This window comes from Meleagris gallopavo, chromosome 5, assembly GCF_905368555.1.
Source record: "Meleagris gallopavo chromosome 5, MGAL_WU_HG_1.1, whole genome shotgun sequence".
Classification (NCBI taxonomy): Eukaryota; Metazoa; Chordata; class Aves; order Galliformes; family Phasianidae; genus Meleagris; species Meleagris gallopavo.
This window is the reverse complement of record NC_139408.1, coordinates 43,342,217-43,363,349: the sequence shown is the minus strand read 5'-3', so window position 1 is coordinate 43,363,349 and position 21,133 is coordinate 43,342,217. Positions and strand designations below refer to the sequence as shown.

The 21,133-nt window shown below is 42.3% G+C and overlaps 1 protein-coding gene across 1 annotated transcript in view; it reads left to right on the top strand.

Annotated features, from left to right (window-relative positions):
- The window catches only part of FOXN3 (forkhead box N3), a 230,321-nt gene that overhangs the window by 6,838 nt on the left and 202,350 nt on the right, over nt 1-21,133 (top strand). The window contains exons 2-3 of the mRNA XM_085225480.1: nt 1,813-1,918; nt 13,073-13,181. Coding sequence (XP_085081606.1) covers nt 13,136-13,181 — 46 coding nt within the window. The 5' untranslated portion in view covers nt 1,813-1,918; nt 13,073-13,135. The remainder of the gene's footprint in view (nt 1-1,812; nt 1,919-13,072; nt 13,182-21,133) is intronic.

Here is a 21,133-nt window from a genome sequence, read left to right as displayed (position 1 = left end):
CCCCTGCTCTAATTTGAAGCCATTTCCCCTTGTTCTGTCACAGCCATGCCTAAGGACTTACTGAAGTTCAGGTAGATAACATTGTATGGTGTATGGTTTTTTGTAATCCATTTCACATGATTCAAAGACAATATGAACATGAAGGGATCAGCGAAGGGATTTTCAGAAGTGTCTCTGAAAATAAACAGCATGCTTCACTGAGGTTACATTCCACGTGTTGCTGAACACCTTGGGGCTTGGCACAGTACGTACAGTGATGCAATGAGATAATTCATGTCAGTGAAAAGTAGCTAAAGCTAAGCTGCTTTCAATATCTGAGCTAGTTCATCTATTTCTGACTGTGGAGGTCTCTGTGTTGTGCTCCACTGCAGAGAAATACCCTGCACGTTTTTAATATCTCACCTGTAGCCAGTGGAATCAGAGGTGTCAGCAAAGCTTTTATTTTGTCCGTGTAATCTTGAATTCTGATGATAGAGCATGAAAACAGTAATCTAATTACATTTCTTGGAAGTTTTGCAGCTACACAAAACATTTTTTTTACTTACAAAATATATTTGATCAAAAAATCATTGGTGCCCAATAAACAAGAAACTGCAATATCATTTTATAGTCACTTCTCAGAGCATAACAGTTAATCTAAACTCTATAGTTATGCTGGTACTGTATAATATAAAATGTGTTTTATTCACTTTACTGAAAGATAGGGGTAGGGTTATCTTCAACTTTGTATTTTTATGATTTTTAAGGCATCTGTGCTGTAAACTGCGTGCAATTCACTATAAAAGCTTTTATTTCCTTTCAATTCTCATGGTCACCACTTCAAGAATAGTTACTGCAACAGCATTTATCCTCGCACGAGATTCCATTATCAAAGTACTCCACAAACACATCTGTAAGGAGTCTCTACCTCTAAGAAACATCCACATATTCAATCCATCCTTCTTCCTGCTGAGATAACCTCCTATCCACTGTTTTCTGACCAATTTTACTTATCTCCAGTTATTCGAATGCTGCACTTCTTGCATGTTTTGCAAAACCCCTTCCTGAATTAATCAACAGAGAATCTAAATACTTCAACTCTGTGAAGCGGTCTCTGGTATTACCAGGGAAATCACATGGGCAACAACGGGTTGGCAAGCTATGTTTGATGTTTCACCTCCTTGTGCCAGTTAATGCATGCGCATAATTGCTCAAGAGCCGTCTGGTTGCAACCTAAGATGTGTTGCTCCTTGATAATGAAAGCACTGATTTGGTCCCACGCATGAACTAGAAGTGTTTAATGCGAGTCTGCCTGTGGGACTCTGATAGAAAAAAAAGAGCAGTGCCCTGTCAAAACCTTTTAAGAAATGTGCATATAATAATAATCTCTCCAAATTGAATGAAAATCTAATTGGAAGATGCCTGATTTTCTGGAGCCCTGAAAAATTTAATGTTTGCTGTGAGCATGAAGTGGCAGCATTAAGCCTTCTCTCCATTCAAAATACACCACTAGGGCTTTCCTGGCACCGGCGAAACATCAGGGAGCAGCTGGGGTCCACAGGTGGCTGCAGCTCGAGCCAATTTCTGTGGCCCTACATGGGAAAACATCCTTAACCCCCCCCACTCTCCCTCTCCCCTCCCCCCCCCCCCCCAACAGTGAGTGGTGTCTGAGACATCTTTAGCTTGCTTTAAAAGTCAAAGTAGGCAGAAAATCACCGTTGAGCTTTCTGGCCTCCAGAAATGCTGATCAATACAGTAGAATTAGATTTTCTAACAAGGAAGCTCTTCTAGGCTCAGTTATGTTACTTTTTTTTTGTGTGTGTTCCTTCCCAGGCTTGAATATACATGCTCTGGAAAGTGGTAAATGGGCATTTATCAATGCATTTGATTGCAACCACTGCCTGATGATGGAGATCCTTTAGCAAGAGTCCCAAGAACTGTGAGTATTGTGGACAACTTGATCTTTGCAGAACAACTGAATAATAAGCTGGGATTGTTCAATGAGGAATGAAAACTGAGGAAGAATGTGATAACATATTCAAATGAACACAGGAATTGCAGATATTAACACTTTTCTTCCCATCCACTGGAAGTACAAAAACTAACATGATAGAATTATAGCAAGTGAGGTTTACTTTAAAGCAGGAAAAATTCTTCAGTAATCAGAGAGTGACTGTCAGGGGTCTGTTGTCTGAAGCTGTGGTCAAATGCCCATAAAGAGAGAGTGTCTAAGAGTAGGCTGAATATATACCTGCAAGAATGAGCTTAGGTATAGTCAGTGCAGCTATGGGACAGGGAGATAAGACAGCGACCTCTGAGACCTGTCGAGTCCCTGTGCATTTCTCTATATCTTAGATGAAAACTTTTCTCTCTTGCATCTATACCACCATCTGTGCCTATCTTCTCACTCAACTGAGCCATGTCCTTAGCAGCTCTTCCTGACGATCTGTGTTTGAGATGAGAAAATGGTGAGGCATTATATATTTGCAGTTTTGAAATAAATTTTAAAAAAATTCGCTTGCTTACCTGATATCTTCCATTTTAAACATGGATTATTGTAATTCCTAATGGGAGCAAAATTGATAAGGGAGGTGACCAGAAGCTTATTATTAATTTGCAGCTTTTATCTTTGGGAAACCAACATTCTGGCAAAGAATTTAATTGGGCTTTTTTGTTAATTCTCACAGTGATGCTTTGGTTTTTCCTTTTGGGACTGCAGAGAAAAAACAGCATCTGGTGTTTGAGGATGCTGGGGATTTACACCATATTATGTGTAATATCTCTACTGTAAATAAACAAAATGAATAATTAAGTGAATAACGAGGTGTCCTGAATTATGACTTCTCTGGCTGCATCTATGAAAAATCAAAGGTATGTTTGTTCTTCTGTAGTTTGTGCTTTGGTGGGCATCTTGGTCTTGTCATTGCCCATATGCATATTAGCAATATGTCTTTTCAAGCAGAAGCCTGAAATAATAATGATGAAGGCTGCTTGGTAAAATGGAGGAATTTTTGCTCTTCAGTGTAGTGTCTGTCTGTGTTATAAGCTGTAAAACAGAAGAATAAATATTAGAAACTGTGTCATAGCCCTGAGGGCCTTACAGCTTCTGCCCAGTCCCTCCTGACCTGCTCACAGCCCAGGACCCCGCATCAGCCCAGGGCCATTGGCTGCTGCCTCAGTGAGGCCCCAGCAGGGCTGGGCTACAGCTCCCCACAGCCCAGCCCTGGCAGCCATGGGCCCTGCCAAACCAGGCCTAACAGTGGCCATGTCTTGGCCTGGCCCCTGTCTTTGGCTCCTGTCTCCCTGCAGAAAGCCTTCGTGGTCCACAGGGAGCTGCTGGCCCACGCTGCCTTGTTGGATTGGGTGGTTATGGTTTTTTGTTTTCTTTTTCCTTTTTGAATACAAAAAAAAATGTATATGATTTACATTGGAGCTGTTGTAGAGTCTGTCCTGATACAGATACTGGTGACGTATTGGATGTAGGTGCCATCATCCGTACTTAATGAGAAGTACTCAAAACTGTTCTGCCCCATCAGAAGCCATGATAGGGCAGGAGGAGCACCTTCCTGTGGATGGCTGTTGCATTGGCTTCATGAAGACTGCAGTGGGCAAAGTGCTGCAGGAACACATTCCATGCCCCAGCTGTCCTTCTGTGGGGACGGTACTGGGGACAGCTGACACTGGGGCCACTTGAAGCTGTGGCTGGAATTAATATTATCTCAATGCCAGATTTCCACCTTGAGCACAGCTGCATATAAGTAGAAGGCAAAGTGATTTTTATGCGTATGTGATATGATAATTAAACTTAACACTTTCTCTGCATTTGCTATTCAACACTGTAAAAGGAAGCTAAATGAATTGCCAAGGAGATATAGTGAAAATTAATGATGGGGATAGGACTCAGAAGGGCTGTTGACATCTGGGCTCAATGCTCTGCAGAATATCTAGTCATTGGTTAAAATCTGGTAATCACCTTAGGTGAGCATCCTTGGCTTTCTTCTGACAACCCCCCTGGCACAGAGCTGCATTTTTGTGCCTTTCCTTCCAGGCCAGTCCTCTGCAGGATCATTAAGATTTGATGCAATGACAGTTCTTTATTTTAAAAAGGGGCTTTCTGATGTCCACTGTAGAACACCATCTTATAGATCAACTTATATTACCAGAAACACGACAAGAAATCCTTAGACATCACAACTATACAAAACATGGTTTGTCCAATGTTAAACCACCAGCAAAGGACAAACTATTTTTAGAGCTGTCATATGTTGCCGCACCTGAGCTTTATTTGTCTTCTGATTAAAAGAGGTTTTCCTTCAGAAAAGTTCACTTGAATCTTATACTCATTTACTAAGTCTTACGTTCCAATTCAATTTATTTTAAAGCAGATTCTTTGGGGAAAATTATAAAGCTAATTTGAATTGATTCTTTGGAGATTCAGGTTTAAATGAAGTGCCATAAAATTGGCAGTCAAAGGGAAAAAATAGAATTGAATGTTATATTTGTATTACTCAATGGACACGAGCACCTTGCTTTTTGCTACTGCTGAGGGTTTTGATGTCATGTATTTCAGACAGTTTATAAACACATAAGAATTAAAGTTCACCCTGTTTTCCTCATTCATGTATATTATATCAAATTATAAACTTTTGGCTGCCAAGATCACAAAGTTAGTCATTCACTGTTTCCGTTTTTTCATAATAAATTCTATAAACTCTTACTGGTATTAATGCTAATTTTGGGGAAGTGAAACAAAGTCCTATATTTGTTACGTGTTGCAAAGATGGTACATCAGAGTAATGTTCCTCACTAGCAATATTGTCTTTCTCCGTTTCCAAATGTACAGGGTAGCATTTGGTAAAAATACTGAGCTGTTTTGGATGTCAGGCAGTTCAGAAAATGTCTAAAGTTTGGGTGGCAAATGCGTGGCTTTTTCTGAAGCCAGTGTCTTTTTCATAGAATCATAGAATCACAAGGTTGGAAACGACCTATAAGATCACCTAGTCCAACCGTCTTCTCATTACCACTGCTACCACAAGCAATAAACCATATATTGCAGCTCCTCATCCAGGTGCCTCTTGAACACTGCCAGGGATGGCGACTCCACCACCTCCCTGGGCAGGCCTGACCACTCTCTGAGAGAAGAAGTTTTTCCTCATGTCTAACTTAAACCTCCTCTGTTACAACTTGCAGCCATTTTCCCGGGTCCTGTTTGTTTTTGAGGCCTTATGATCTTGTGTTACCAAGCACCTGGTTTCTCACTAACAAATGAGTCAAAATTTGTTCTTAGAGGTTTTGTTTTTGTTTTCCATAAAGCCTGCAGATACACCTTTTTTCTTAACAGAACTTAACAGAACTCGTGTTTTTCTGTTACTATTTGATGCATTCATAGCTTGGGAAATTCACAGGAATAATGGCCAAGGAGCTGGTTGTTCAATTTCCTCTCACAAAAATTACTGGGTAGATGTTCATTACTCCAACCCAGCACTGTGCTTCCAACCTAATCAGAAGCAGAAGTGAGGATATGAAAAGACGTGCTAGAGAAAGCTCCAGTGCACTCCATTATGCATTCTGCACACATGGTCCTATATTAGAAATGGCTGGTATTTTGTTTGAGTAAATACATTAGGAGATATTTAAATTAAAATATATGTTGCTTTCTTCCAATTTTCTTTATGTGAAAAGAGGTTTACTGAAAGAAACCTTCAGGCTCACAACTATTTTTTTATGTGCTCAGCTTCCCAGGAGCTATTAGTCAGAGTGGAAATACTTGTTTGCTCTGGTCCCATTGTAAGTGTTGGATACCTGAAATCAAACACCAGCGATGGTATTTAAATGTGGAAATGAAAATCCCCCAATCTTTCACACATGCTAAGCTGCTGCAACCCTCGGTGATCTCAGTGGGAGCTGTGGCTGCTCAGCGCTTTGAAAGTCAGCCTGTTAGAAGGGAGGTGCTTAGAGGAAGAGATAGATGTTGGGCTGCCTCGATAGTGTTCCAACACACCGCAGAACCAGGTGGAGGTGAGACGGTGCAATTTTGCTCTTCTTTGCAGCACTGCTGAGCTGATGGAAATCTATGGGCCACTCCTCCTGCCCGTCCCTGGCATTCTGAGAGTAGTTTGGCACCTGCTCTTCACAAATTGTACTATGCCCTTTGTTCCTAAAAACACTAAGCAGCATTTGCCAGTGTGCTGCCAGCTACAAGCGTATGCAAGCTGCTGGCCTCTGGGCAGAGTGGCAAGTGGTGCCTTACCTCATTTGTGGGGCAGAATTCTATCAGACTGAATTGATCTCTGGATCCCTGAAATCCTTCTCCATCTGTTGTGATTACAAAGAGAATAGTGCTTTGCTGTGTATGACAAAGAAGATAGAGACCCTTATCCTGGTTTTCTATCAATGAATGGAAACCTGATGTTCCCCTTTGTTAAAAATGGCATTGTTCCTGAATGCCACCTGCATTAAGAAGGTAACAAAGCGAAGAAGAAAAAAATAACAGAAGTACGTTTATACAGTTGTCTCTCTTTTGCATTTCTGCTTTTCTCTACCACAAGCCTGACTCTCATCTCTCCTTGCAAGAGGAGTGAGTGCTTACCCACGAAGGCTGGCAGCTTTAGTTGTTACTGAGTTGTCAGTATCAACGTGCATGATACCTGCTTACCTGGTGAAGCTGTAAGGGATGCTAAGAAGCCCAGCAAGTTTTGGAGGATTATTAAGTCATATGGCCAAATTTTTTGCTCTGAGGAGCAAGCTGATTACCATTAAGGGCTATACAAGTATACAAATAGAAGGTATTTCATATTTATTAGAAACAAGCTGTTACAGCAGGAACTCATTTTAAGCAATATAAATAAATTGAGATTTAAATGTTTTATTTATAATATATATTTTTAAATTTCAGTGAAGTGTTCCTTCTGCTTAATTGTGCCTGAACCTCTTCCCTGATCTGAGTGCTGTCCCTCCAACAGTGGCTCTTGTGTCTCACTTGTCACAGCATGAAAACTCATGGTTTTCTCAGTTTCTGTCTTCTAAACATTATTTTAAATAGACCCAACTGTAGTTGGGTATTTGTTTGATCTTGTCACCAGCTCTGTTTATTAGCTGATGGAACCAAGCCCTAGGCAGTATGAGCTCAAACAACAAAGGAGCTCACATACCTATTTAGCCTCACCCAATCCTCTGCTTTACTACAAATTAAAATAGATAGGTTTCCTTTGTGAGTTAAGCAGCAGGTGCAATTTACATTCTTTTAGCCAGAATAATCATTTTCTCTAGAAAACTTTTTTTAAAATGTTCTTGTAAAAGGGTCAGACTTTTTTGTTCTTTTACGAACGCAGAACGAGATTCAGGCACAGGAGAAAAAAAAAAAGGAAAAAGCTCAGGAGAAACAGGTAAACAGGAAATAGAAAAAAAATAAATCTAACAAGCCTTTTCAGAAGAAGCAGAGCAAGTACATAATGTTTATTTCAAGCTACCTATAGAAATAGTAACATAAATAAAAATATTTTTAAGATACCCATAACCACTTACCTCCATGTACGCTGCTAAGGTATCGTATGAGGTGGTAGGTGTTTTAGAGATGCCAATAGACAGACAGGCTTTTGATGACAAATCATGTTGTATGTAAGGCAAGAAACAGCACAGAGAGCACTGCCTTTGATTGAGAACTGGGCTTACACCTCTGGGGCAGAGCAGAAGGGAAGCAGAACATGCTTCACAAGAAAGTGTCCAGATAGGTTTTGAATATCTCCAGAGAAGGACACACCACAGCCACCCCAGATAGCCCAGTTCCAGTGCTCTGTCACCCTAAAAGTGAAGATTTTCCTCATGTTTGGATGGAACGTCTCTTATGTTCCAGTTGGTGCCCATTGCCCCTTATCCTGTTGTTGGGTTCCACTGGAAAGAGCCCCATCCATTTGACACCCACACTTTAGATATTCATAAACCTTGTAAGATCCTCTCTGTCTTCTCTCCTCCAGGAGATACTATTCCCTTAAGTTGCCTGTCCATTGCACCACATAATTGAGGGCAGAAGTGGACCACGTTCTCCTTTTTCTTGTGTATATCATGTGTAAACTCATGCATAAGCAAGGGATTGTCTATAACGATTCTTTGTGCATTTATCTTTTGATAAAAATGTTGTATTACTTTCCTCAGCTCTCATTCCTTTCCACTCCTCAGTCATGCTCACAATGTCTCTCACTGGCATGTGCTGAAAAGAGTCATTAGCACACACTGAAGGGTATCAAATGGGATGTTTGCAGCTGTCATTTCACTGGATTATCTTTGGCTGTTCCCCCCCTTCAGGCTAATTGTGTCTGTTGTCACTAGGCAGTTAGAGGACTTTGCAGCAGGGGCCCAGTGAAAGAATCTCCTCATCAGACTGTACGCAGTGGTAGGAAACCTGCGGGAAATTAATGCTAAGGACATGAAAAGAGCAAATAAGCACAGAGAAAGAACAGAACTTTGTTCGCAGCTGAGTGATGTTTGATAACTCTAACGGAATTTGGCTTTTTGATGAAGCTAATGCTTCTTTCAATTCAATTTCATTTAAAAAAATCTACAAATTCAAAATGATCTGACTGTGTCCCCCGGCCTGCCTCTGGCACAGCAAATATGGCTACAAGCTACTCCACGTGGGCATAGCACTGCGGCCCACAGGTGGGGTCGCCTGAGGCGCTTCCTCAGATTCCCACTCAAGTGGCCAGGAGGTCCTTCTGAATGAGAGAAATGCAGTGCCTGTGATCAGACTGTGCTCCTGACAGCATGGGGACATTCTGCGACAGATTCCCTGCAACTGAAGGCCTGTCAGAAATACAACCAACAGCACACACCGTGTGTCACAGCTGGGAGTCAGTGGGATGCTGGATGCCCTTCAGTCAGTCCTCCTCCTCCACCTCTGTTTCCTCTCAGATGTTTATTGCAGAGACAAGGGTGTGTGTAAATAACAACCTGCCCCAAGGAATGTGTATGGGATGTTACACTCAAGGAGTAAAAATGCATGTAGATGCTGGCTGCCTTGCTGCACTGCGTGCAGGCATACACATTAGGAAAGCTGGTGTGAAGTTTTACTGTGTCAGTAGTTAAGCATATGAATATTTCATGGCAAATTGTTAGGTAAATATGCAAGAGGTTTTTGTTCGGATACAAATTTGCCTTTACTCAGGCATTGAATTCTGTGGACGAGAGGTTCAATATTTAATGCAAAGTGTATGTAACCACATGAACTGGTGCTTCTCAGAGAGTGGGTGTTTCTTTAAAATATGTCCCTAGTCTAATGTAGCTTAAATGAAGTCAGTGGCACACAGGATGTGCTGCAGGTAGGAGAGCGATAACACGAGTGTGGCTCTGCATAGCACATGCATTTTTTATATTATACTCTTTAGCTGTTCAGATTGTCTGCAAGAGGATTTTGGTGCAATCAGTCACAGCTCTTACAGGAACACAGAAATTTGTTAACACTGAAAATCCCCCTTAAGATAGCATTCTATACCTCTCCTCCTTCGCCTCCCTCCCTTGCCTGACAGAATGAGAGCGTGTGTCAGGGCAAGGTCCTGCGGGGAGCAGCTTTGGCGTGAGGCTGGCAGGCACAGATGGCCAGCAAGCTGCAGCCCTAGTCCTCCTTGGCTGCTCGACCACACCGGATCCTCTGACGGGTCCTCAGCAGCCAACGAGAGTGTGTTTGCTCCAAATCCTGGCTTCCTTGCTTTCCTCAGGCTGACTAAAGACACACAGCCTTGTGGTCACCATCATGGCTTCCTCCTCATCCTTCTCTCTGAACAGGCCTGACCACTTATGCCCTCTCCCCACTTCCAGGTGCTGTCCCTCTACAAAGCATGGCTCCCTAGGCTGATGTCCTGGGACTCCAGTTGTGACCGTGCCTGCTCCGAAACTGGGGCAATAGAGGAGTTTCTGGCAGATTGCCTTCCCACTGCCCGTGAAGAAAGCTGCTCTGAGGGTGGCCTGCCCCAGGCAGACAATGTGGAGTGCAGTGTGTCTCCTATAAAACTCATGACAACTCTGTGCACATACATCTAGGCTGTGGCTAACACTGTGGTTGCTTGGACTACTTCATTGCATTTCTTTCTTTCCTTATGGCTTTTTTTCCCTTCCCTCTCTGCTTTGCTCTTCCTACCACAGTTCCCTTGCCCATGCTAGAAAAAGGAGAATCCATGACAATGGTACCAGAGCGTCTTGTGAATATGACACAGTGCTAGACGGCTCAGGCAGCACAATTATGTTGAAGAGAGTGGAACTGAGCCTTTTTATTCCACAGCTGAGATCCTGACTTCTATTTTCAAAAGATTAATTCTTTTCAGGTTTACAGAAGTCAGCCAATGTCTACTCCTTGCTGTTGCTTTTTCTTGTCAAAGCACTTACATTTCTGCGCTTACAACAATCTTTTTATTGGGAAGAGTGAAGGAGTTTTATAAGAATAATGCTCTTGTCTCTGATGCTCAATCAATCTAATTTTCGACCACTTCAAAGTTTGCCAAGCACCAGAGCTTAAAAATCCACACTTCAGCTTCTCACAGCACGTGCAAGATGCTGCCTGAATTTCTGGGCAGTCAGAGCTTGTGCTGTCCTCAGGCAATGTCAATTTGTCCATTACTGCAATGAGCCCATATTGCTCTGTGTAGTTTGATTCAGTTCCAGTGGCAAATTACAAGATTTGGGCACTACTGAGAAAATGTAGGTGGGAATTTCAAAAGTTCATCCAGCACATTCCAGCCCAGCTCCTCCCCGTAGAACTCACAGTGCTTGTGCTCCAGGTCAGTCAGTAACTACAGCTGTACGTAACGCTTTATTATACTTCTGCTATGGTATGTTAGGAGAGCCTGGCAGGCATCCTTATTTCTGAAGTGACTGCAAACTGCCTTTCAAAAAGCCATGTGGGCAATCTCACCTGCAAACATACAGAAGGATATATGTTTGCTTGATATAGTGAAGTACTTACCTCTGCTGTATTGTTTATTTGGTTATGTTTCTGACACTGACAAGATAGGCCTTTGTGGTTCTTGGCCAAAGCACCTCAAACAATGAATCTGTTGCACAAACTCAATATAACCAATGAATTCACCTGAGTGCTCTGTGACCACAGCACCCATCAGACCAATGCCAGTGCACACTGCTGCCATGTGGCCATTCCTCATGCATGCTGCTTCCTTCCAACGTCGTACCATGTGGTAAAAAAAAAAAACAATACTTTGACAGAAAAACACATAAAAAGAAGCAATTCCTCAAAGTGTATGCAATAAACATTTTTTAAAAATGGTACTAAAACAGAATGAAGAGTACGTATTAAAAAGGAGACAAAAAATGAGTTGCCACCTTGGAACAGAATTCTGGAGTACTGAATTTCAACAAATGATTTTCTAATATAGAGGCTTCTCTGTATTTTTATGCACTGAGGTATAATCACATTGGTTAACATATCATAACAGCACAGTTATGTTTCTTATGCTCTGTTTCTTATCACAGCACAGTTTGGAAAACTGAGATGGTATCATGATCCCCATTTGTTTCACCACAGTGTTTCCTTTTTATATGTTGGCATTTAGTAACACTGCTCTTTTGTTCCTATTGGTTTCCTGTCAATGCTACTTTCTGGTTTTTACGTTTCCATACAATAATATTTCAGTGTTCAGCTAGAAAATACTGTCAGGACATACTTATTTGTATTTAAACACATTTCACTGGGAAGAATTAAAACAGAAAAGCTCTGAAAACATGCCTGTTGATTTGTGATTCTGTAAAACATCTTTTACCTCAGTTGTATACCAGATTTGTCCCTTCAGCATTGCTTTTACGAGAACAGGAGAGAGTACGACTCAAAGCACATTAAAGAATAGAGAAACAGCTGATATCTTCTCTTATTATTCAAATGATGTTTCAAGCATAAAACAAAAGGTGAAGACCTGAGTGAACATCTTGCAAAGCACAAAAAGAGAGAACCTCTCCTTTTATTTAAAATGCTTGTATGTGTTGAGATGCAACGAAAGTCCCAAATAATCTCCCTTTGTGAAAATCAGACCATAGCAGTTCAGCCTAGATACTTGGATGAGGATTTGGTACTCAGAATCATAGAATCACTTAGGTTGGAAAAGACCTTAAAGATCATCGAGTCCAACCACAACCTAACCATACTACCCTAACCCTAGCAATCCTCTGCTAAATCATGTCCCTGAGCACCACATCCAAATGGTTTTTAAACACATCCAGGGATGGTGACTCAACCACCTCCCTGGGGAGCCTATTCCAGTGCTTAACAACCCCTTCTGTAAAGAAGTTTTTCTTGATGCAGACACCTTTTGAAGCTCATCACTATAGTAGGGAAGTTCAGCCCATGCACCAGAAGATGCCGTGGAGTAGCAGCCCCACCTCATGACTTCCTGTACTGCACCTTTTCTCTCTCTTCTTCCTGTGCCTCTTTCCCTTGGGGCTAAGACTTGGTACACTGAGTGCATTTCATCCCTTGGCCAGCAGCACCGTGAGTTATATGTCATTGGCAGTGGGGGGACAGGGAGTGAAGCCATACAGAAAGGTACAGATACCCCAAGGCATGGCCTGACAGAAGTGGCAGTGATACTAAGCACACAGTGTCTGGACACTGCAGAACCCGTACCTGCGCTTTTAGGCTGAACAGATGAAACATCTGTGGACTCCTACTTTGTGGTAACCACATGCCAGCCCTTGACAGAAGCCAAAGCAAACATACTCCTATCCCACAATCACCTATCTGTGAAGTAGCTTCCCTCTTTACCTTGGCAAAACATGATTTTATCTGCTCCAATGTGGTCAAAAATACTATGTATAAGTAAATATAAGCCTGAAGGCTCCACGATGACAGTACCACTTGCCTTTATGTGCCTTCAGGTACTGCCCCGTGGATGAAGACCAGTAATTCAGCTCCCCTCCCTGTGCTGGTGTTTCTGAAGTGCTTCCATCTTGGGTGATTTTCTAAGTAATAGGTTTTTAGTGACCGTGGTATGCTTCTGCCGAACAATATAAATCAAATTTTGCATATCTAATACCAATCTATACAATCATGCATTGAACTGTTTCCATTCAGCTTTTCCTTTTGTTTCCATATCTCTAGAAATATCCTGAGTCAAGATGCCAGCCCCTCCTGCACCCTATGCTCCAGATGCTGGTCTGCTGAATGATGGCTGTATCTGCCCTGAGGACATTGCGAGCCTCACTCCCAGGTATAAGCTGCTGATATAGCACCTCCTCCTTTATCTATTTCTGTCTGTGGAAAGAAAACCAGGGAACTAGGAGGCCAGATGGGGTTGTGGTGACTTTCCACCAGATCCCTGAACAATAACCCAAGATCAGATGTCAGGGCTCACTGTGAAGTACTCATAGCACAAAGCAGAGGTTCCCTAGGCACTAAAGTGACCTTAGGAGCCAACATTTGTAAACATTTTTTTTTGCTTGAATAACTAGTGAGCTTCTCGCATCATTACTGCACTTCATGCAATGACATAGCCTAAAAGGACTTGGCAGAAGTTCTCACCTCTCGGGGAGGAGCTTTGGACATTCCTCTCCTTGAATCCTCTTCTAACCCTCTTTTTCCTTCCGTGAGCCTTCCTCCTGGTTTAAACTCTCCATTGAAAATAGAGAGGTTATTTGTGTGATGTTATTCTTTGCTACTTCTTCCCATAAAGAACCTAGCCCTGGGGAAGTTCACATGTGGAAGGAGCACTGGGCTGCAGCCATGGTCTGGGAGCCCCACCCACATAGCTTGCAAAGGTTGGTATACTTTGATTTTTTTGTGTGCGCTCAAGATACTCAGATCTGGAAAATAACCACTGAGCATACAAAGTAGGTCACTTCATTAATGCAATGGTGAGCACCTGCTAACTGCAGTAAGAGAGATCTTCATATATTACTACTGAACCTGGCAGCAATTAATAGACCAAATGACTGATCTTCAGAAGCGCAAACAGACAAATGGTCTCTCTGACTGCTTTTATACTTTCTAATCAGCTTGCTATTGAGGCACATTTTTTGCACATACCCACTTGCATTCAACCTTTCTGCACTTTTGGTGGTTCATTGCAGTATGTTTGGAAGTAGCTAAACCTGTGCTGGTATGAAGAGGCTGGCCAGCAAGTCCTACGAATGACACAGATGTCAGCAGCACCCAGCTGGCTTGACCCAGCTCATCCATACTTTCCAGGTATGCCTTCAGAGGTAAATAGAGACACCTGCCTGTCTGGGAGGTGTTAAATGGTGCTAGAGAGAGGCTTGAAATTGGCCTTACTGAGGAGAATGGCTTTGGAATGGTGACCTGGTTAGGCACCTCTGTATGTCAGGATACCTGCTGGATAGAAAGGTTTGTCTTCAGAGTGGAATGGCAACATGGACAGGACTGCTGCTAAAGGCTGTACTGGAGGTCCAGGACATGATGTGTGCTACCTGCTTATTGAAACATGAGGTATGTGAGGTGGGGGCCAGCCTACTGAAATGCTGCTTAGAGTTTCTGTGAGCTTGGACCCTGTGATCCAGAAAAACAAAATCTAAATTTTGATGGCTTTTATAGCTTGGAGAGATGTAACCTGTAGTCTTTCTATGTGGAGCTGCTTGCAATCCTATTCTGGTAAAGTTGGTTTCTAATAACGGAGTAATTTTAAGGCTGTTATAGTAAATATTAGCAGTGAACATCTTCCAGGTGACACTTATGTAATGATTGCACTTTAAAAATAATGTGTGGATTAGAAAGAACATATTAGTTCAAACACTTTGCAGTCATCTGAGACTCAGATCATGATACTTTTGAAATAACAAGGGCTGTCTGTGACGTTATGGCAAACCTTTCCGTTCCTGATCCTTGTTTCATAGCTCAGCTGTATCTTGTCATGATTGTAGCCTATGCTAAGAAGCTAATCAATAGCCAGGGGAAACAGACTGAAAGGTTTCTGGAACAGCCTGTGATGCTACTAATCTCCTAGAATAAGGACCCAATTTTGAAGATGTATACTGCTGAAATAACTATTTGCTCCAGTAAGTTACTCTGCATTTCCATCATTTGAATGATTCCCCTTATATTCACGGGTGCTTCACCAGCCAACACTACTGTGCTTTATAAATAAGAGTGCATAACAGAGAGTGATTTTATACTCATGCTCTCTTATGAGGACTTTATTTTCTATTAAGTTCGAAGCAGTTCTGGATAGGTAAAAAGCTTTGTGCTTCAGATTCATTTTTTTCTTTTCTTTATGCCACTGAAATTTCTCATCTGTATCAAGTCACTGTCCCTCTCCAATTCTTCCCAGCCATCTCCTCTAGCTGCTCCTTTGTACTTCAGTCAATGGGAGCTTCATCAGGTCAAGCACGTTAGGAATTAACCTAAGACCAAGTATGCTATGAAAATTCCCATTATTTCCTGAGAGAAGCATCCATCAGAAAAAAAGAAAAAGAAAAAGGCAATAGAAAGGAATCAAGTGTACACTGGGTAAAACAGGGAAATAGACAGGTGTGAGAGTGTGAGGGGAAGATCTGTTAAACTTGCATTTCACTTAGTGGAAAGAGAATGCTGCCAAGACAAGCTGTATCTGAAATCAGCATACAGTGCTTTGGGATTGTGATTGTCAGTCTGCTATTTCCCATTTTGTTTAATTTTTAATCCAAATTGTGTACTAAAAATAGGGAGCATTTTGGAGCTGAAAAGATGAGAGTAGCAGAAGAGGGGGAAAAACAGAACATGCAGGAGGAAAACTGCTGTAGCTGAAACATTCCTGTTGGGATTTCTAGCTCAGTATCTCTGATGTGGTTACAGAACACAGACTTACCTTATCTGTGCCATTGCGGGAGCCCCTCTATAAAATAAATGATAACTCATAGCCTGTGAACAGAGAGGGATGGTTACTTTCCTATTTGGACAAGAGTAACTGGAATATGTTATGGAATACAGGCAAGAATTCACCTGTCCTGTTCCTACCTAAGTAATGTTTCTATAGCTACTGCCGTTCCTTTTTTTGCTTTTCATGTGCCTGAAGAGATTTGTACCGCTAATTATTAATAGCAGGAAGTTTTTACTTCTGGGGAAGTTTTTACAGAAGAGCTGGAGTCTCCTGTTTTCAGTTAGCATTGCTTCAGCACGGCTAGTTTGTCCAGGATGGGAAAGCCAAGAGATGTTTATCTGGATAAGATTGTGAAATCTTTGTTTATGCATTAGTCTCCTCTCCAGAGAAGACTGGAATATCTCGCCTGAAGTCCCAATTCAGCATCTTTTCTGAAGAGGCCCCTTAAAAGCTAGAGCAACCTCCTCTAGGCTAAACAAGAAAATCAGTTGGAGGGGGGAAAAAGAAAAAGCAGAAAAAAAACTTATATCATCTTTGAACAGATGTGCCTCCAAAGTCCTCCAGCATGAGTGTATGCATGTGGTGCAAGAAGTACTGATTTCAGCAGCCTTTGGAGGTTCTGCTGCCTCCTCTGACTTCTGTGCATTATGTTGAAACTGTTACCTTTGGCTTTCCCCAGAGCAGCAAATTCTGGATGACAACAATGCAAAACAGGAAACTTTCAGATATTCAGATTTGGTTTGGATCCAGGATGCACAAAACTTTGTGATCTGCATCATAATCTCAAATTCCTGCCTCATTTTTGTGGACCTTTACTTAAAGGACTGTGGGAACTGTTAAGTCAGAGCCTGAACCACTAATTGCACACCTGGGGAAAGGACCTGGTCAGCCCTGGGAGCACAGGTGAAGGCAGTTCAGCTCTGTGATCAGGGCCTGGCTGCACCTCTCTTAGACCTCATTTAAGGGCTGACAGCCACTGGAAAAGGATCTCTCCCTGGAGATCCCTCCTTGGTGAGGCTTTCTCCTGTGAACCTCTAATCCTCTGATATGGGTGAGCAATCATCTTACCTTACATTATAGGACCTCTCTCTTGTGCCAGTCCTTCAGTCATTGTACCTTTGTTGTAATGCCTTTCCCATTGTGTTGATCTGTCCAATTGCTACAAAAGGCTAAAATGCATTTATCTATATCGCTTTAAATTTTTTATTTTTTTGAAAATTCCTAAGCCCCCCTCTTTTCCAGAGGATGGGAGATGTGAAGTTTACCTAAGTTTCTCCAACTGTGCCCAGCTAGAAGAATCATAATACCTTGACAAGCCAGCTTCTTCCTTAAAAAATGCTGGCTCACTTAACTAGATCACAAGGTATTTTAAAATCACATTCCATGGTTTTTTTTTTTTTTCTGCCACTTTTAAGTCTAATAATCAATTTTTGTTGAGAGTAACCAGGGAAAACGAAAGGGATTTAAGTGCTTAAGTCACTGGACTGCAGCTTTCTGATTTATGATGACAGTAATAGAAATTGGCTACCAAGAGGCTCCCAGATACACCACCTGATGTCTGCTTTCAGATCCTGTTTAACTTTTTAAAAATCTAGCCCCATAAATGTTAGACCTGAGTGGAGTACTTGAAAGCCCTCTGTTGCACTGTCAGTTCAGGAATTGGCTTTCTTCTCCCAGAGCGCTTAGAGAAGCGGGTTGTAGTTCATATAGTATATGTAGTTTGTGTAGTGTATGTAGTTTATATATATATTAAAATATATGATTTTTTTTTTTCCTTCCCTAATGTGCTTTGGAAGTGACAATAATTTTGGAGTTACAATCAGCTGTAAGCACCCAGGGCTCAATAAGGATGCTTTCTTTCTGAGAGGAAGGGATCCAGCTGAGCACTGAGCCAGGCAGGGGCTCCAGAAGGCAGTGGACTGTGTCCAGCCCTGGTGTGATGGACTGCTGGTGCCTGAGCTAGAGCATGCACTACAAACCTGATGAGATTATGCCCTTATCATGTTCTGAAATTCATATATGTCTTATAGCTGAATTGGTTCCCAAACACGACAGTTTCTCTTGTCTTTTGTCACTGCTGGGTAAAAGACATGGGGGACAATTGGAAGCAAATTACTGGTGTGGCTGAAACTGGGCAGTCAGCCACAAACTGAGCTTAAAACAGTTCCAACTGTAACCTGCTTCCCAGAAGCTGCTCTGCAGAGCTGTGTGTTTGGACCATACTGTACGTTATCTCTGGAAGAGTACGGCAGGGCCATGTGTGCTCTGTCTGCTCTCCTTGCCATCCCTGCAGCTTGACTTCTCCTGCAGGTGAGTGCTGGAAATCTTGAACAAACCTTCCAGGACTCAGCCCTTGTAAGTGAGAGGAAGTTAAAAGAAGACAACACTTGCATCTTTCACTGAAAGAATTCCCTAATCAGGTCTGAAATTCACCACAAGCGGTGGAAAATTAGCCTGCTGTGTAGGATCACCTGGAGCAACTGCTCCTCACGGAGCCAGAAATAACTCCTGATATCCTGATGACACATCAGGATGGCAGTCCTTTAACACTCACAGAGTAGTTTTTATCTTCTAAGCATTGTGAATATTAGCTAATTAATCCTCACAAAGCCTGAGGGAGTTACAGAGGTATTGTTATAAGCTGGGACCAGCAAAGCATTTCAGTTGTCATCGTGCCTCATGCTGTGGCTACCGCTGGCATCAGTTGGGGCAGAGATTAACATGTTACAACTAAAAAGCACTCTCCTTTTGTCCCCCAGTGATTGACTGTTCGGTGAGGCTCTCCACAGAGCAGGAGGACTTGGTATGCAAAATCAAGTGGGGCTGTGTCCACCCAGCCTAGAGCAGTGCTGCCAGGTGCAGCCACTGCCTGTTACCCAGTGGCTGAGCAGCTGGGGCACTGCTGAGCCTCTGGTGGGGCTGCGTAATGCAATGCCCAGAAACCCAGTGCCAGCTCCTGCTGGAGCCTTTGCCTGCACACCTTAGTAGAAAGCAGAAATAGCTCTGTAGGAGTGGCACGTGCTGCAATTGCACTACGGAAACTGCAGCCCTCTCTTTCTGTGTCTTCCAGAGCCTTATTAGCAGGGGTGAAGCAGCAGCCTTGGAGCATCTTGCTGCTCTGATAGAAAGGAAATATGTTCCTCTTTAGCATAGATAACGGCCATCTGTGCATGGCTGAAGTGAGATAACATTTAGGAACCTCCCAGGATAGTAAGGCTGCACTTTTCTTTGGAGTCTCATGCTGTTCAGACTCATGGCAGTGCTCCCTTTGAACTCTGTGGTTTGTAGTTCTCGCCACTTGCTCAAAACGAAGTGGAATGCAATGGTTCGTCTATATTGTGCTCAGGCAGAGTGTATGTAACAGGACCTGTGCTGATACGAACCAGTTGATGCTTGGACATCACAGGCCTCTGCATGATGCTCCCAAAGGTCTGACATGTATTTTGCTAAATCCTTCTGTCAATAAAACCTATACTGCCTGCTTCTAGATGTAGTAGTAACTTACATATGGAGAACTGTTTTATCTGTGGACAGGGCACAGTACTTTCTGGACTTGTTACCAGGACTGAGACAAAGCACTGGGAGCTTGGGGACCTGCATGGAAGCTGCTATAGCAGATATGGTTTTTGAAACACAGCTTGATCTGGCTGCAAGGCATCATTTTTCTGCACCATTGAGAGCCAGGCTATGTATCCTAAGGACTGTTTGTTTTACCTAATGCATCTCTATCCTATTTATGGTTTCCCTAATATCTTACCTAAATCTCTCAAATTGTCACTGTAGCAATTACATGCTTGTCCATTACTTCTCTGTAATTACTTACTGTCCAATCTGTCACACACATTGAAATCACTTTATTTTCTTTTCTCTTTGCAACAATCTGGATCTGCTGAAAGGATGCTGTTGAGTCCCCACTCAGATTTCCTTTCAGTTTAAGCAGCCCCAACTCATTCAGCTGTAATTTCTGGCTGGCTGATCTTGTTCCTCCCATCTGATGTGTCCCTGATTGCTATGTCCACCTCTGGATGTACTGGAGATATTGCCTCACTGTGTTGAAGCAGGCAGGATTACCTCATGTGTGTTACCCCATGAGAGATTTGTTTTCTGGGTGTGTCTGTGCTTACTGGGGGCCTGGGAGAGGCATGGACCCATGTGTCAAGGGGGGGGGGGGGGGAAGAGGGATGGGACAGCACTTCCCAGCCTGCAACAGAGATTCAGAAAACATTTCTCATCCTAGTTTCAGTTCTTACCTCTTTCATTATATTGAGTGTAGCAGTAAAGGAGATCTCTGTTAAGAGATCTTTTCTGTCTTCTTCAATTGAGTAATGCCTAAAAGCAGTGGTGTTAGTAATGGTACTACAACTGTACTACAAAGCTTATTCCAAAACTCAGGACTCCACCAAGTGAAGCAGATGTATTGTAATGAGTGAATCATGATAAACTGTAGAAAAAGGGGAGTTCAGGATATTTGGCTGAAAGACTGAAGGTCACATACAGGTCAGTAGGAGACTGAATTGTAAGATCTTAACTTTTGTTCCTTCAGAAAACAAATAATGTAAGTCCATTTGAAAGACAAGACAGTAGCCTTTTGCAGAAAGACAAAATGAACTGAACAGTGAGATTCAGGTATGCAGAAGTTGTAACCAATATCCTGAACCTTGCCAAAGGGAGTTCTGTTGGTAAGTGGCTTGAATCTGGCCAATCTTTATTTCCAAGTGAAAGCAAAGGTATGTTTTGACAAAGGAAGTATGGGGAGAGGAAGAAAAAGGAAAGGGAAATTGCAGAAAGAAAGAGAAGTGTCCTGGCTTGGGCTGGAATAGAGTTAATTTTCTTCCCAGTAGCTAATTAACTCTATCCTTGCTGAAACCAGGACACACAGACTGCTTAATTAAAAGCAATGTGATGGGTGATGTCCGGGAAACTTAGTATTCTGGGAAAATAGAGGGGATCTTGATGAGGGGGTAATCTCAAAGTGTGAAGTCTTTATTCCATTTTTCCAGTGCTTTCTAAAGAGGCTCTGATAAACACCTCTTTTTACACTTGTTGCTCTATGTTATGTTGCAGGAAATGAATGTATTTTTAGTAGTGTAAAACAGTGTGAAAGGGAAGGTGATTTTGTTTTAAATGTCTGGCCAGTCCCTGTAGCTCAAGGTCTTAAATTGCTCGTGTATGTGTGCACAAAGATTTCCTGTGTGTGCCCATACCTGCTAGGGACAGAAGACATTGATTATGGAGCCCTTAATATGTTTCTTGTTAGGCAGTTACAAGCTCCCTTTGGTAAGTCCTTGTATAATCTCTAGGGATATTGCCATGGTGTAATGCTCTGGTCTCAAATCTTGCTCAGTCCTTGC